At 32.6% G+C, this 16,999-nt stretch overlaps 2 protein-coding genes and 1 non-coding gene across 4 annotated transcripts; 1 reads left to right on the top strand and 2 right to left on the bottom strand.

The window, feature by feature from the left end:
• Positions 1–2,168: 2,168 nt before the first annotated feature.
• On the bottom strand, positions 2,169–3,401 carry LOC148190863 (germin-like protein subfamily 1 member 20). The gene is made up of 2 exons (XM_088102006.1): positions 3,188–3,401; positions 2,169–2,847 (listed from the first exon to the last, which is right to left on the bottom strand). Exons 1-2 carry the CDS (start codon positions 3,399–3,401, stop codon positions 2,300–2,302), a joined length of 762 nt encoding a protein of 253 aa, XP_087958132.1. The 3' UTR covers positions 2,169–2,299.
• Positions 3,402–5,021: 1,620 nt separating this feature from the next.
• Positions 5,022–5,109, top strand: TRNAY-GUA (transfer RNA tyrosine (anticodon GUA)). Its single transcript is given in 2 exon segments — positions 5,022–5,058; positions 5,074–5,109. It is a non-coding gene; the product is annotated as a tRNA-Tyr (tRNA).
• A 1,936-nt stretch (positions 5,110–7,045) lies between these two features.
• On the bottom strand, positions 7,046–15,841 carry TBL35 (TRICHOME BIREFRINGENCE-LIKE 35). Of its 2 annotated transcripts, XM_047325263.2 has the most exons (7): positions 15,695–15,841; positions 15,283–15,572; positions 14,908–15,187; positions 13,775–13,946; positions 13,380–13,576; positions 13,137–13,289; positions 7,046–7,607 (listed from the first exon to the last, which is right to left on the bottom strand). In XM_047325263.2, exons 2-7 carry the CDS (start codon positions 15,491–15,493, stop codon positions 7,277–7,279), a joined length of 1,344 nt encoding a protein of 447 aa, XP_047181219.2. In that variant the 5' UTR covers positions 15,494–15,572; positions 15,695–15,841; the 3' UTR covers positions 7,046–7,276. The 2 variants fall into 2 exon arrangements, with proteins under 2 accessions (XP_047181219.2, XP_087958612.1); XM_088102486.1 differs by lacking the exon at positions 15,695–15,841 and having other exon boundaries at positions 15,283–15,688.
• Between the last annotated feature and the right edge of the window lie 1,158 nt (positions 15,842–16,999).

The raw sequence follows: 16,999 nt of genomic DNA, 5'->3' as shown, positions 1-16,999 counted from the left end.
TACTACTAATTAAGTTTATTCACTTTAATTGCATTGTAATAAATATATAAAATAAATCAAAAGAATAAAACATCCTTCAATATGTGAACCTACTAACTCATCAAATGAATCAATTTATGATATAAAATTTCTAATTTACCAAAAAGTGAATCAGGTTGAAATGATTTATTTTTAATTCAATATATGATAAGTGAATCCATGTAAGTAAAATTGACTTATTTTGATAGAACAAGCTAATTCAATTCAAATAGTATTATCAAGAAATTATTTAAGAAAACATCAGACAAACCAAACTTAATTAACCACATGCTATCTTAAAGACTCTGATATTGGATCCAAACCCAACTCTTAAAATAATAGGTTGTTCCATTAAATTGACAAACATTGGAATAAACCAAATGAAACTACAACCAAAAACAACATTACGGTATACCAAAATAACCCAGATGCACTTTTTTTACTATATTAGTAATTATATGTCGGGGTTGGACTGCTCCGTCCTGTTTTAAATATATGGGCTCGATTTTCTGGTGTGTCCTGCATACAGGGTGTGGCTTCCTCTACCACCGTCCTTTCTCTCTCCACCTTTTTAACTCTCAACAAAAGTTTTTTAATTATAAAAGTAGTTTTTTTTACTTTTAACCCTAATTTATTTACTTTATTATGAAACCCTAAATTTATACATATTTTTACTCACCCATTTTCACTCGCAACTCCACCCCCTAACTCTCCCAAGTCTTACTTTTTCTCTTTTTAGATTCTCACCCCCTCCAACTCTCACCAGATCCGTTTTTTCTCATCTTCCAACTCTTACTTCTCTTCTCCATATCCGTTTAGTTCTTCTTCATATTCTTGTCTCCATATCTGTTTGGTTTTGTGGTGTGGTGGTGTGACTTTCTGTGATGCGACGATACAGGGTGTTTGCGGTGGTCATTCGACCATGCAGCGGTTCCAAACGATAATGAATATTTTATGACTAACAATAATGATCAAATTCCTCTCTTAATGTTTTAAAATTTCAATATCTTAATTTTTTATTTAAATGATTATATAAAATGTTTCAATCTTTTTATAAAATTAATTATCCTCCACAATATTTTTTTCTGACACATTGTGAGATATATTTTTCCTCATGTATCAATATTTTTTTTATGTTAGATTGCTTAATTCTTCGTATGTTGGTGTGGGTAAGATAAACAATCAGAAAGTTCAAAAGATACAAGAAAGAAGCATAAAAAACAGAGAGACAAAAGAAAATGAAACATAGAAACATGGGTCTACCATTAAAATGGTTGTGTTGTTTGGGTGATGAGATAGAAGAAAGAAATAAACAACGGTCAATAATAAATGCTTGTTGCTTAAACATAAACCAAACTATCGCATTTATATAGAAAATTGGAGTGGGTAGAAGTTAAAAAATGTTAACCCTAAAAATAAAATTATACTAAAGGATAAAACAGGAATGAGGAGCTGGAGTAAACAAAAGAGGTGGTGGTGGAGGAAGACTTAATTTTCTTGCCAACCTACATACATCTTGACCCGTAGGCCTGGGTACTGGCCCATTTTTGGTGGGTTTAATAAAGTATTAGCTAAATTATTATATTATAAAATGCTAAATTAACACTAATTGTTTACTGTCCATATAAATGTAAATTCTAAAGTAATTAGATGCTAAGGTTAGGCCCAATATAATTATATTCCCAATACCTATGTGCTTATTTCATGTCTTTTACACGTCTTTGGTCGGTCTTTGATCCGCGCAGACAACAGGTTATGCAGGACGAGTTTAAGCATACCAATAAATTTTAAATCTCAACTCGTTTTACACTTTTTCTTGCAACCTAACTCGCACAGGTCATCCTATATTTTCATCCATGATTAAATGATGATCTTTTGCTTTCAATGATATATACATAAACATAAAATTCATTATAGGGTTTACGATTTAGAGTAACTCGCTTTTAACATCCTAAATATACAGGAAAGATATAACAATATAATTAAATTCAAATAGCATTGTCTTAAGAAAACATTGACAACCGAACTTAATTAACCACGTGTTATCTTAAAGACTCTGATACTGGATCCAAGCACAACTCTTGCAACATTAAATTGACAAACATTGGAATAAATGAAATGAAAGTACAACCAAAAACAATCCTACAATATATGAAAACAACCCAGATGCGTTTTATTTATTATATTAGTAATTATTTGGAGGTCTATGGGGTGATAGAAACATGAAATTCATTATTTGTATACGTAGAATAAGAAATGATGGATGATGTTCCCAGACAAACTAGTCCTTGCCGTACCATGATTTCCTTTGAAGGTCTTCAATTACTTTGTTATCGAGTTGAAGAGCTCTGGCGAGAACCTCAACAGAAATAGGTGGAACAGCTTTAAACAAAGCGTTTGCAACAATAACAGTTCCTGGATTTTGACTGCTAAGACCAGCAATAGCAACAGCATTTCCATAACCGACATTGAGTTGGAAGTGAACGAGACCGATTGGGAAGACAAAGACATCACCCTTGTTCAAGACTTTGGTGAAAAGGCGATTTCCATCTTGATTTGAGGATACAAATCCAACATAAAGTGTTCCTTCGAGAACTATAAGGATCTCAGAGGCACGAGGGTGGGTGTGGGGAGGGTTTAAACCCTTTGGTGCAAAATCTATGCGAGCCAAAGATATGCCCAGCGTGTTCAATCCAGGTAGTTGATCAACAGCCACAGGAGTCACCTGTGCATTCAGTGGGTTGTCGGTGTTCCCAGGTTCCACATGTAAGGAGAAATCTTCAGCTTTCACTGCCTTTGGGTCTTTGCAAAATTCTCCATTCACAAACACTACCAATTACAAAGCAATGGTTATTATATATGTAGCATGAATACTATCCTGATCCCTTCACACGTGGACACTTGGACACGTGTAATTTTCAAATGGTAAGAAAGAAGATTTATATATTAGATCATTATGAATTATTTTTAAATTGAGGTATTCAAAATTATCTAAAAGTAAAGTTGGTAAAAAAATAAATGTTATTCATTTATGTCATATCCAAATAGTAAAAACAAGATATAATTCTTTCAAAATTACATTGTATAAATGGGTGATTAGGAATTTAATAAAATCATTTTGAATATATAATTGTATCTATATATATGATTGAAGAATACTTTTACGTACCACCATCGCGTTCCTTGATTGCAACACAAAAGTCTTGCAGGGGACTAGGGTCATACGCAGAGACAAGTGAAGAAGTGAGAGCCAAGACGGCAACAAACAAGTAAACAGCTTTCATTTTTTTCCCTTTCGGTATCAAACGATTCTTCTGCTTTGTAATGTTGTGAGAAGTGAGTTTTGATTCATTTGGAGATCGGTATTTATAAGGATGAAGCATCGATTGCTTTGCAGATTGTATTTACCGTAATTAATTTTTTATTTAGTGAGGAACCGTTCCTTAACAACTACATACGTACTTGATCAAAGAGTAGACTAAAGAGATGCCCCATGTGAAAAAGAAAACGCAAGTGTTTCGGTGTTACCTCTTCAACTGGCTTTGCTTCTTATACTTGTTCCCCTAATATTATTTTATGAGAGGATTATCGTTAACTTAATCAAAGTTTAGTTTGGACTTTGTTTCAATATAGTACATTGATGACGATATAGTTTAAATGGGTTGAATGGGAAAAATTTTGTGAGGGACTGGGTCATACTTATCATCAAATGTATATTTACCACGGCTAAACATAGAGACCATTTCTGATGCCGCTGTCAACAACTTCAGAAAATGACTACTGAAACATTTCAATAATACAAGAGTGTTTGAATATATATATATATATATATATATATATATATATATATATATATATATATATATATGATCTTGAATCATTCACAAAATAAAATGGCCAAGGGAAAACTTGAACAGTTCAATACATTATTTATTTATCAAGATATTCTGTAGAAAAATTAGAATTACTTTATTATTATATTCTTTAATGCTATTTCGTTTTTCTTTTTCTTTTTCCTTGTTGTCTTCTTCTCGACGTCTGTGTTGTTGGTAAGATCTCACGATTTAGTAGCAGCGACAATCTTAGTTTGTCCATCCCTAATTCTTTCATTTTTTTTTTAATTTTTCCATAATATTTTCTTAGAGCAGGTATGGGCTTTAGAAATTTGTTCCTAAACTAAACTCCTATAATTAATCTTCTCAATTAAGAATAATTAATCTTCTCAATTTAGAATCACAATCAAGTCAATATTTAAAGGTTTAAATATGTTTAGTTATGTATATATAGAGATTTAATTATTGTAACATTATTCTTTTAGTTGTTTGATGTCACTTATTTTATTTTCTTTTAGGCAAAACAACGCTGTTCATATCTTTGCGATATACTGTAAAAATATGTACTTAAAATATAGTAATTTCGGTTAATGTAATATGAATTTTTGTTCCTAGTCCAAATAATATGTTGAGTATCCAACCAAAATAAGTGATAATGGATATTACAAGCTAAAAGAATTAATAGAAACTAGTTAAAATCTATTGTACACGTTTATTTAAAGAGGCCTAAAAAGACTTTTATAAGAGTAATTCATTCTTCAATCAACTAAAATTGTGACTCATAACCTTTAATATAACTGATAGAAATATTTTATTACAATTAATTATATATAATTAGTAAATCAATTATATATGCGCTAGTAAATAACAAATACAGTATTGTAAAAATAAATAAGCAATAAATTATACTTTCAATATTATTTGTCTGAAATATAACTTAATCACGCTAAATTAATGAATAGTTGATTTCATAAAATTTTAATTTTATTTCATATTTTGATATTTCGGTGAGGGAAATGATATATTATTTTATTGATATAATGATATTATTTGTTTGAAATATTCTACAACTTATATAAAGAATTTGTAATAAATTGTATGTTTTATTTTTGCTTATATTGATATGTAGAATATGGATCATAATTTTGTTATCTTGCCAGCTGATATAAACCGACCTTAGCTCAGTTGGTAGAGCGGAGGACTGTAGTTGGATTTAACAGATATCCTTAGGTCGCTGGTTCGAATCCGGCAGGTCGGATTTTTTTCCTCATTTTTCTCAATAAAGCAGAAAAAATAATAATTTTCATATTAAAATAATAATTTTCTTTTGTCATTTGAAGTATTCCAGAACACTTTATGAATGTGTTATTCAACAATACCTGGTAACAAAAAAATCACATGAAATTCTTAAATATTAAGACATGATAAAACTTTCTTGCATTTCTATAAAAATTTCATGCTTCCTTAGAAAAACTATTTTTGGAACGGATTAACTCTTCGTAATATCAATACTTTCAAAAATATACTCTCTATAACACTTTACAATCACATTTATCATCATGAAAAAAGTTATTTGAAACCAATTTTAAATTCATCCGCTGTAAGATAAATTTTATTTTCAATTATTTTTGCTAATATAATATCTATGTTATTTCTCTATTAACATTAGCATCTACAATGTTTTTTTTCTAATATCAAAAGCAATTTTTTTTATGAGAACTGAGATATTTTAAGTTGATGTCAAAAATATTATTTTTTGACCAACATAAACCAAAACAAAGGTCGCCATTATTTTTCTACTAACATTAATTAGTCTTTTTTTATTGATATGAAATTATTTTTCACTTAGAAGTCAAAATTACTTCTCAATTCACATTTGATAGAATTTTCTCCAATGATGTCAATGAGCCTATTCTTTTATCGATGTCAACTTTTTCACTTAAAATCTACAATGATTAATCTTGTCAATATCTAAAAGGATTGTTTATCCGTCACATCACGCGTATTATTTGGCGGTAATTGGAATAATCAATCCAATCAAAATAAATTATAATTCTTCAAACTATTGTATCTAAACATAGCGTTTCAAAAATTAAAATAATTCAAGTTGAATATATTTAAATATTTAAAAGTGATAAAATTCTCAAATACTAATGACTTAAAATGTCACATTATGAACCCATTATATTTAAATCATGAAATCAACTTATAGCTCCTTGTATGCCAGTTATAGCAGTACTAATCACAAATCGATATCATTTCCACTGTCAAATTTGGGTGAAATATTCTTCTGAGGTTTTTGTCAGTAATTCGACTTTTAGTGACAGACAGTCAAGAAAACCATGTTTTTCCCTTCGGAATTATCTGATGTCGCAAGTTACGTACTGAATATTTTTCATTTATAACTCTTATAAATATCATCAACATTATTGCATAAATATCTTATACACATTGATACTTTGGTAAAATTATACTAAATCACATTGGAGTACAAGTTGATCTAAAAAAGCTCCTTTTGTCCCACCCAAACAAGTCAAAATGAAAACTTTAAGGAGTCCATACAGGTACACAGAACAACTTCTGAAAGCTTTATTTTGGTTTAAATTTATGATGTATATGGTTGAGTGGATGAAAAAACAAAAGAATTAGAAGCAAATAAAAATCTGAACTATGGAAAAAATGAACTATTTGAGTTTCAGTTAGTATTTATTTCACTTCAGAAATTCCCTTACAGCAATTACAAGGCCAATATACCATACAGTTCTAGCTTCTTCCACCTCAGAAATGCTTTTTAACTTCACCATAATTTATACTGACAAGAATATTCTTAGAGATGCTGCTAAACATGCCATAACCCTGATGTTTTTATATGGCAACAAAAGCATGCCTAGAATGTGCTCCAGTTAAATCTGAAAATAGATTTAGTCCAAAAGCACTCAATGTGTATATCCCTTTTAGTGGTGTGTAAAGGTTTTATTTATAGAGATAGAAGAGGTTATTTTCCACTCTATCACCTAAGAGCAGTAGGGTAATGATACTATTGTTAGGGTTTCTTGTTCTAAATGGACTCCAACCCCAATATTTAAATCCAAATTTTATCAACTTTTCATATTCACTATCCTGGACCTACCAGAATATAATAAGTATAAATATAATAGTCACACTGAAAAAATCATTTCATCATGAGAAGGAGATGAAAGAGAAAATGAATAAATCACATTCAAAAGAAATCAAAACATATAACTACCTTAGTTTTATGTTCCTTAAGGTGCACATCAGCATTGATGAGGCTTCTAAATTTTCGGCATTTACTTGTCAAAAGAAGTCTACCCTGGTGTGTAAACAACAAGTAGAAACAACTTTTACCAGTCAAAATGCAGATATTGGCTGCTATATTCAATGAAGAAAATTGAATATTGTAACATCTATAAAAAATGGAATAGCAATTCATTCCACACATCAGGTACCCCAGGCAAGCACCAATGTATGCAATCAGAGTAAGATGAGGGATTTGACAACTGTTCAGGCCTAAGGGGCTCCCAAAATTTGCGAAAAATGGAAGGATGACCATCTTTTCTATACTCTGATAGTTGAGTGATGTTGATGACAGAAACTTTTGAACTCAAATTGCTTAGGATCTTCTCCACAGTGTTCATTGTAGGCAAATCTGAACCGCTTCCCCAATAGCCCTCATTGTAAATAGGGTCCTTCTCCCCATAGCAGTTTCCTTCACTTTCTGGTTTCCACTCTCGGCTCCTGAATGATAATAGTTTCAATTCAGTGAGAAAACATGGAGGAGGAGATATTTGGATTTCATCAATTAATGTTGTGATGGTATAGATAGAGAGGTGTAGCGATATAAATGAGAAGATATCAAATATTTTGAATGAGATGCATTTCGGAACTAAATACGAGGATAACAAAACAATATCATACACCATTAATAACGAATAAAAATACTTTCAATTCACTTCTAATTTTCATAAACTAATGACGACTTCAGCAAAAGCCAATTCCTTTTTGTTTTTCAGTGTCTATGGAAGATCCCATATAGGAACCTAATAACTGTTGGACCGATTCACCTCATTTTCTTCACTGTTATATTATTATTATTCTAAAACTCTTACTGACTTGTGTAGCATAGAGTCTCTCATAGGTGTTCATACTTGGACATTACTCTCAGAGGTTCTCCTCACGGAGTCCACAAGGTCGATAAGGAGACTTCGCTTCTTCTATGGTTTGTACAACAATGCTCTACCTTTTGGTAAAACCTGTTGGCACCCATTATTGGGCTTGGGTAAAATCTTTCCCAACCCACTCACATTTATGGTAATTACTAGAAGCCAGAAGAATACCATCTCCTCTTCAAACTGTTAGATGGATCTTTCTTCAATCATAAACAACCTCAACACATATGGAGAAACTGTTTCAAAAGAACAACGACACAATGCACAACAGAATTGCAGCCATGAAACAACAGAGAGAACATATGATTTTAACTCGCCAAGGCTTGGAGCTTGTTCGACAACATCAGACAGCCTCCAACAATAACATAACAACCTCTAGTGGGTATGTGATCAACAAATTGACAAATTCCAAGTTCTATGTGACCCATATACTTTATTATCACTGTCAATATGATGTTCTTTCGTAAAGCACTCATACAAAGGTAAAATATATGTCATAAAGGAAGTTTTGTGTACACTTTATTCTCGGCAGAACACACTTCAACCTTAATGAGCCCAACAACATCACTATTACATGCACTAAACAATTTGAGGAACTCCTCTATAAAATCCCTCAAGGTATACTTAGAGGCGTAGGAATCAACTTCACCGAAATGAAAATAGAGGGAAACCTATCTTTGCTTTTACCTCTCAACCTACTCAACCCTACCAATTCTACAGTCTCTTGAGAAGTAGTGTGTCACTTAAGTAAAAATTGGAAACAACATGCATTATCTCCACCAAGAAGGGGCGGTCACCAGATAACACCAATGAAAGATGAAAGAGGGCTATCTCTTCCACCATGTCCCTCCCTATGGAGAAAGAGTTCAGCCACTCTTTGAACAAGACTCCTCCAATGTTGCTAACCTCCTTGATGACTAGAGGGCTACCACCATAAGAAGAGTTGGGAAAAGATGAAGAAAATGACTTGTTGAAATAAGAACATACCTATATTGACAAAAGGAAAGAAGAACAAGTTGCAGGATACGAACAAATAAGGAGAAGAAGGCAAGTGTGCTCTTGAAGGATATTGAATAAAAGAAAAAGTGTCAAAACGGAAGTAAAAGTGTCTTTAAAAAGAACATTAACTGATCTTGTGCAAAACAACACACCCTTACCAAAATGTCACGTCTTAATGACATGTCTTGAAAACACATGATTGCCACCAAAAAGATTGGTCATAAAAATATGAGCATTAAAGGTATATTTTACAATGGTTGCTCATCATTGCAAAGATTTTTTATATACTTGGCGAAATAAAGTGGTCGTGTTCAAACACATAAAAATAGAATTAATACAAATCATAACCATAAAATTCGATCATAAAAGGTCAACCATCAATAACCCAATCGTTAAAAGTCTACCTTGTCAAACTTGTTCACCCTATAAAGGTGAACAAATCGTTCAGCCTCTTACATAACTTACTCACTCGACTTCTAAGCTTGGGGTTTGTGTACCTACCTACCTCCAAGATACTCATATTTGTAGTATTTCCTATTTTGATAAACTTAAACTTCAATCCAGTAGTCCAAAATTCAACCTAGTCAGTTGAGTGTTGGACTTGGAACCGAAATCTTGTAGTTAATTTCAATTTAGTGATGCAAAGAACACAACAACAGATTATCCTTTATTGTTGTTAAGCTTCACTCACATAGACCCAAAATCCTATAAATATATACCACTACCAAAGGGATTACTACCTACCTACTTATCTCCACTCTTATATTACTATTATTCTAAAGCTCTTAAAAATTTAAGTGTCGAAGAGACTTTTATAAGTGGGCCTTCACTGAGTATTCTAACAATTACAATCAAAGTTCATCTTTATGGATTTTGTCAGCTCAACAAGGAGCCATCAATCCTCCCACATCTCACCATTGACACTCCACCTTCTAGTGAGAGCAAACCTGTATCATATATACCAACAAGGGGCACTTAGTGCACAATAGGTGATCACTAGGTAATGGCCAATTGACATCTAAAATTCCATAGTCAGATTCAACTTCAAAGGGAGCTAATACAATTTAAGTTTAAGGCAAGGAGGATACCCCATTGGCTAGTACATGTCAAAGGCAACATCCGTCAACAAGAGCTTCATTTGTGACCTACCAAGGGAAATTATGAACAATGGGAATCAAACCAAGCCTTCAAGGCTAAACACGTTGGTTCTTACAAACTAAACTAACCAAGAGCTAACATCTTTTTTTATTCAAAGGAATTGAACAAAAACATGATGACAATCTCTCAAATTAAATTTTAAACTCCTCAAATCTTTCACAATTTCAAGAGGACAATGAGTTAATTCTTGTTAGATATATTAGATTATTACATATCTTATATATCTTATCTTTATCTTTTATCTTTATTTAGTTTGTTATTATTCCTTATTTGTATTTTGGACTTAGTCCATATTTATTCTATTATAAATAAAGTACCCTATGTGTATATTCAACACAAGAAAGATTAATCTCATACATAATTTTTACTATATTGAACATGGTATCAGAGCCTATGTTTCTTTTAGAAAAAAAAATTTGTCGCCTCTGCCACTACACCCGTCATGCCGGCAACGGCGCCATCTACCGCCGCCATCGCCAAAGTTCCAATTTCGACCAGAGACCACACAGTTTTGATCATCTCAGCCAGTCGACCACCGTGCCGTCAACGACGCCTTCATCAGAGCTCTTACGCACTCTCGACACCTTTCTAAGTTGTGGATCTGCTCCCTTTTTCGTCGTGCATGGTGACGCGTCCCGTCTCCTTTCCGATAGTGATTCAAAGCGCTGAGGTTGCCCGTTTTCCTGTTTCTGGTTCCTTGATTGGAGAATCTTAGATTTTAGGGTTTTTGTTCATCCATGGCTTCTTCCGCTGCTATCTCTTTTGACCTTTGTTCTATCACTAGTGTGTCTGACTCGTCCATATATGTTTTTTCTCTAATGGCAAAGATGGCTTCTGTTAGTTTATTAATAACCATGGTGGTCTTCAACAATGATCTCTTTATCAACTAGAGTTCCTTAACGACGATTTGCATGTAGACATTTAAATGGAGCAACCTCTTGAATTTGTTGCTCAGGGGAGTCTTCTGAATTGGTTAATCGTCTTCACAAATCATTAATAATTTGGTATCACTCGAGTGCAAAAGTAGATATTTTCATTAAGTCTTTATTTATTATATTTGTAACAAGCTTGGTATACACACATTTGTATGTATCAGTTTGAGGAGAAATGTTAGATATATTAGATTATTAGATATCTTATATATGTTATCTTTATCTTTTATTTTTAGTTAGTTTGTTATTATTCCTTATTTGTATTTTAGGCTTAACCCATATTTCTTCTATTATAAATAAAGTACCTTATGTATCAAAAGGGAGATTAATCTCATACATAGTTTTTACTATATTGAACCATTCTATATCAAACTTTTTATTGGATAAACTTGCATAAACTCTCAAATCAAGAAGCATGTTCATAAATGTGAAATCAGCTATAATTTTTGTTCCCATTGACCCCACAATAATTGCTATACCATGACTTAGATGATCTGGAAAGCAACTCATTTTAAAATCTTTTCACTTTAATGACCATTGTGCACATTGGATAAAATGAGCCCACAAACAATGGAAGAACAAATGCAACAACACTGGTTGTCAAACACACTTTTGGAGACAAACAAACAAAGAACACACAAAGCAAGATAGCAAGAATTGTTAGATAAACTTAAATGTGGTTAGTTACCTTTAATAGTTCTATCATAATTAGTAGTCTTAGGAATTGCAAAGGTTAGGAGTGCTTCTAGTAATGATTGTGGCATGCAATATTGTTCATTAAATATAGTTTAGGTAGTAGTTGTATTTAATGGATGTAGTTGAAGGGCCAAGACAAAATAGTTCTTGTACCACTCAATGTAAAAACACAAGTAATATTACAGAGTGTTTATCCAGAAAGACTTGTTTGTCAACAAGAATAAGTCATCTCATTTACTATGCCGTGCAATTTTTTTCTCTACTAGAGAGGTAGATGCTCTAAAAGGAGCTTTTTACAAGACTGTTAAGAATTAGCTAGAAACAGTAATGAACTTCTAACTAAATGAGTGTAAATAGTTATGCAGAAAACCAGATTGCTAGCACATAAGCAGATAACAAAAGTCCCTGCTAGACGCTTTAATCCAATAGATGCTTCTGATAAGCAACACGCTCTATAAGAATATCTAAGTTGTTATACTTTAGATGCCCTTATCCTAGAAAGTAGTTTAGTACACAAGATCCTACTGTGACTTACATTTTTATGAATTTATATATAATTTGATCACTAGAGTAGTTTGATCTAATATTGTATTTAATATATAATCAACACTTCATTAGTGGAATTTTCTATTTAGCTTTATAATGATGTTGAAATATTGAATTATTGTTGTGTTAATAGCATTTTGTTTTGCCTATATGTCATTAGTAAGTCTTCTAATAATTTTACTTTTTCTATTTCATAAGAGTTGACAGGTCACAGAGCTTAAGAATCAACTACACAAGCCAGCTTGGTGGAAGATCCACAAACTCACGTTTGACAACCTCGAATAGGTACCGAGAAGTTTACAACAACTTCCAAACACTCTTTAACCAATTGAATTTGACTCTCTAAAACCTAAAATATCTTGACACAACAGAATCGTATTAGATTATTTTCAAAGAAAGTCAAAATTCAAACTACAAACTATAAGTACTCTTACGGTGCTTATCTAACAGAACTGCTCTGTCATGGAAGTGAGAGGACTAGAAGCCAAGGAATTAAAAACTCTAGAACAGGTAAGTTGTAAACCATAGAATTTGGATTGGGTTATCCAATGAAACATGGTTAAGAGGAATGATAACAATCAATATAATTCTGCTATAAGTTCTAAGAATACACAACAAAGTTAATCTAGACCAGCCAGCAAAAACTGGTTTCCGCTCTAGCTATTGTATCATAATATAACCTGTGGAAAAAGGTCTATCTCCAAGAATGCATACTAGCAATGTTTCCCTCCATATATGATCATACAAAATATAGATTGGTTGCTCACCAGAGATGAGTTGGTGACATGGTCACAAAAAAGACACGCTTCTTCAGGGGATCAACTTTTGAAGATACCCATTCTGCCCAAGCTCCCATGGCCAACTCCATGGCTCCTCGCCCATCCAATTCTTCACAAGCTCCATTTTCTTCAGTAGTCCATCTGCCATAGAAGAAAATACAAGATACATTAGAACAGAGAAGAAAAATTTTCCTTAAAAAACAACTTGTACATTGATGAATTGATACAGACAATAGCTTAACTGGGCCTTGTCTCCACCATAAGTATGTGTTAAAAACAAGAATATCAGCATTTTCCCACAGTGATGCGTGTCTAAGAACTGTATCAGGACGAATTATGCGTTCATCTAGTCTGTGATTTACTGGATCATCAGAATTAGATTCAACAAGCAGGGGAGCCCAGAGAAACTCCACAGTTGCATTATAATCCTGAAAATTAGTACAAAAATAGCAGTGTGCTGGAAATGAGACTCAAAACAATGGCACTTGTGAACTAGACCCCATCAACAAGTCTTGGAGCAAGCAATGTGTATAAAGAAATTCGGTTAAATGATGGAAAAAGGCACATATTGGTATGAATGACTACATTTATAACATCATAAATTGTTTCCAGTAAAGGTTTCTTACCTCTGCTCTGAAAATGGTGAGATGGGCATTTGGTGACATTGATCTCTTATCAGCGGGAATTACTGATTGTAACAAACATACCATTGATATCCATTGCCCTCTATTTAGTGAATCCCCAACAAACATTAGCCTTTTATCTCTCAACTTCTCCCACATTTCTTTCACATTCCACCTGTTTGATATAAGAAGTCAGTGGATCTTATCAGAAGAAACCTACCCTATCACATAAATAATTAAAGATTTAATATGTTTCTAGTTCCTATAAATAGAAAAATTGTACGATTGCAGTTTCCCTGATCCCATATTAATGTCTACAATAGCATTGACATACATATCAGGGACTAAAGAAGAACATTCCCAATTTGTAGGGCTTAAATAACTTAACCCAATAGTTAAATAAACACGTACACAACCCACAGCTAATGCTACATTTAGGCACCAGAAAAAACTAAAAAATTTCCACTATCCACAGGAACGACGTTAGGATATAAGGAGAAGGAGAAATTAATTAAGATAGACCATTAATATGTTAGGTTAGGTTAGTTAGACTGGTGTTAGATATAAGTACGGGAAGATGGATAAGAGAGGGGAAGGATGTTCATTCTTTAGATTGAGCATTAATGAGAAATCTTTTATGAAGCTCTTGGAGAGAGAGGGTGGTCTCCTATTTCTTGTTCTTTTCAACTCTTGGTTCCTACCTAACAAACAACTCAACAAAATGTTATTCTACTTGGACCTTTACAAAGCTAAATCTTGGTCACACATCAACTTCACAAAATACTGACAACCTTCAAGCAATTGAATTGGATTATTCCAACTCATGTCACCACTAAGGGCCTGTTTGGAGAAACATCTTCACAAGTCTAGGAGGAAAAAAGAAGAAAAATAAAATTAGTTTTTCCACAAGTTAAGATGAAATTATACATAACCTAATTTGTAAAAATTATTTCGTTTTAACTTTTCCAAAATCAGATTTTTTTTTTTTATTATGCACAAGCTGTGGAGAAACTGATTTTAATTTTTCGTATCATTTTTCCAAAGTTTCCTCCAATCAAGCTCTAAGTCCAAAGCAACAACTTGACCATGGTGATTCAGCCAAAAACCACAAACACAAAGCTCAGATAGAGAACCACCTCTTCAAATTGCAGTTATGTGGTTGCCATCTCCAATACTGGTAACCCAAATCAGACCTTCCATGCTTGTGACAGGCCAATTGGTCAGACATGTAAGGGCAATCTGATTCATTGTACAGTGGATGCGAAACATTATCAAACACCCATTTGCCTGAAAAAACATCACAACTTTCCGGCCTCACTCTCCGGCGACCAGACTGCCAAGAATCACCACGCCAAGCAATTTTCTTGCCACTATACTCAACAGTAGAGTTGCATCTACTGAATCTATCCAAAACCTCTAAAATCCAACAACCCCATTTCAACAAGTCAGAGAAAGCACAAAGCTTAGCCTCCAATGAAGCACAAAGCAAGCAGTGAAGAGAAATGCCATACCTGGAGCTTGCTTGAGGTGACCAGAGAGGTTGGGTTTGACAAAGGTGGCTGAAGAAACCTCTTGGTGGTTAAGAACATGATCTGGGATTTCATGGATTCGTTGAATGGTGTGCTCACTGTGGAGGGTTGAGAAGGCTATGAAGAACAGCAAGACAAGCACAAGTAAAGGGAAAATGGGGGGTTTCTTTCTGTGCCACTTCCACCTCTGCATGGTGGTGTTGGTGGGTTGTGCTTGATTTTGATCTTGAATTTTGATTTTCCTCTATAAGGAAACCAAATCCTGGCTCTGCCTGAAACATGAAAAGCCAAATACATCACCTAAAAGATAAAAGACTGGTCATGAACAATAAAAGAAAACAGCTTCAGATTCACGAAGAATGTGTAACAAAGACTAGTCAGTGCTCAGAATGACCGAATCAGAAGCTTTGATTTGAACTTCGGTGCTTCGTGTCTAGTGTTGCATTTGCAACCTATTCTGTGCAGGATTGAAGAGTTTTTTATTATTTTTTTTCTGGTCAACATTTGTAGAATTATTTTTGGTAAATGTAGAATCGTCGTTACACCGTTTTACTGCATTGTTCATATTCTCACTCCTACATTATGTCCCCCAAATTATACCTTCATATAGTTATTATGATCAATGACACGCAAGATTTTAAAGAAAGTAATATTCATGTTTTTCGGGATATCTTAACCTGTTCATATCCTTTCTAGTAAAAATTTAGCTGCAGATGTAGTTGCCGTGGTGGTTGTAAGAAACAAAATTAAGAGCGGTTTAATGTAAGAAATTCATTATTACTATATAAAAAAAGTATTAATGGTATATTTTATAATTATTATCGTAAAATTTAGTGAATATGTAATTAAATTATATGCAAAAATATCTTATATAACGTGACTTGAAAAAGAAAACACTGTTTTATATAATGATTAACCACCAGAATCATAAATAAATTTGTTTCCATATTATCTAAATTTATTCTACTTTTAGCATATATTAATTTTGATAGTATTTCTCTCTCATTACAACTTCAATTATGCATTTTTTTATTTTCATATTTTATTCAAATTTTCTTAATTGAGAATGTCACATTGATAATCTCAAAATGTTTAATTTTGTAAATTTTTAATGAAAAATATGTTTTCACTAAACAAATTCATTAGACAATATCATCATATTTTCACTAAATAAGTCCATCAAATAATACACTAACAAGACAATATCATCATATGAAATATAGATTAAACATGTTTAGCACTTTTTTCTTGTATTGGATCATCTTATTTTAGTATTCCAACTCACTTAGGACTAAAGGTAAGAATATTAGTTTCTCTTAGTCATTAGAAAATATTCAATTTAGTAACATTTATATTGTCAATAGGGTCATGAGATGATCTATCCCTATATTTATAGACGACTTATCAACTTGGTTTCACTTCAGCTACACAAAACCTAAGTTAGAATGCTTTAGAACAAAATATGTTACATAATATCATTAACACTCAACACATACATGATTTATAAGTCATCTAGGTAAATTCCATAAACTAGACTCTAATGAAACTCTTCAAGCTAGAGCATCTAATGAGTACATATTTATCCCCTTATTTGGTCTTTAATATTGGATTCTTTAATTGATTTTTATACTTTGATAGAATATTTTAATTAGGATTTGTTATAATTGGGTTTATTTAGCATGAGATACAAAAACATGTT

Source organism: Vigna umbellata, chromosome 11, assembly GCF_029865625.1.
Source record: "Vigna umbellata cultivar VRB3 chromosome 11, Vumbellata_1.0, whole genome shotgun sequence".
In the NCBI taxonomy this organism is placed as follows: domain Eukaryota; kingdom Viridiplantae; phylum Streptophyta; class Magnoliopsida; order Fabales; family Fabaceae; genus Vigna; species Vigna umbellata.
This window is presented reverse-complemented; position numbering and strand designations above follow the sequence as displayed.

Coding starts and splice junctions, on each gene's coding strand:
- LOC148190863 (XM_088102006.1), bottom strand. CDS start 3,401: ATGCTTCATCCTTATAAATACCGATCTCCAAATGAATCAAAACTCACT. Junction 2,848..3,187: donor AATCAAGGAACGCGATGGTG/GTACGTAAAAGT, acceptor TGTAATTGGTAG/TGTTTGTGAATGGAGAATTT.
- TBL35 (XM_047325263.2), bottom strand. CDS start 15,493: ATGCAGAGGTGGAAGTGGCACAGAAAGAAACCCCCCATTTTCCCTTTA. Junction 15,188..15,282: donor TCACCTCAAGCAAGCTCCAG/GTATGGCATTTC, acceptor GTTGGATTTTAG/AGGTTTTGGATAGATTCAGT. Junction 13,947..14,907: donor CATAACTGCAATTTGAAGAG/GTGGTTCTCTAT, acceptor TATATCAAACAG/GTGGAATGTGAAAGAAATGT.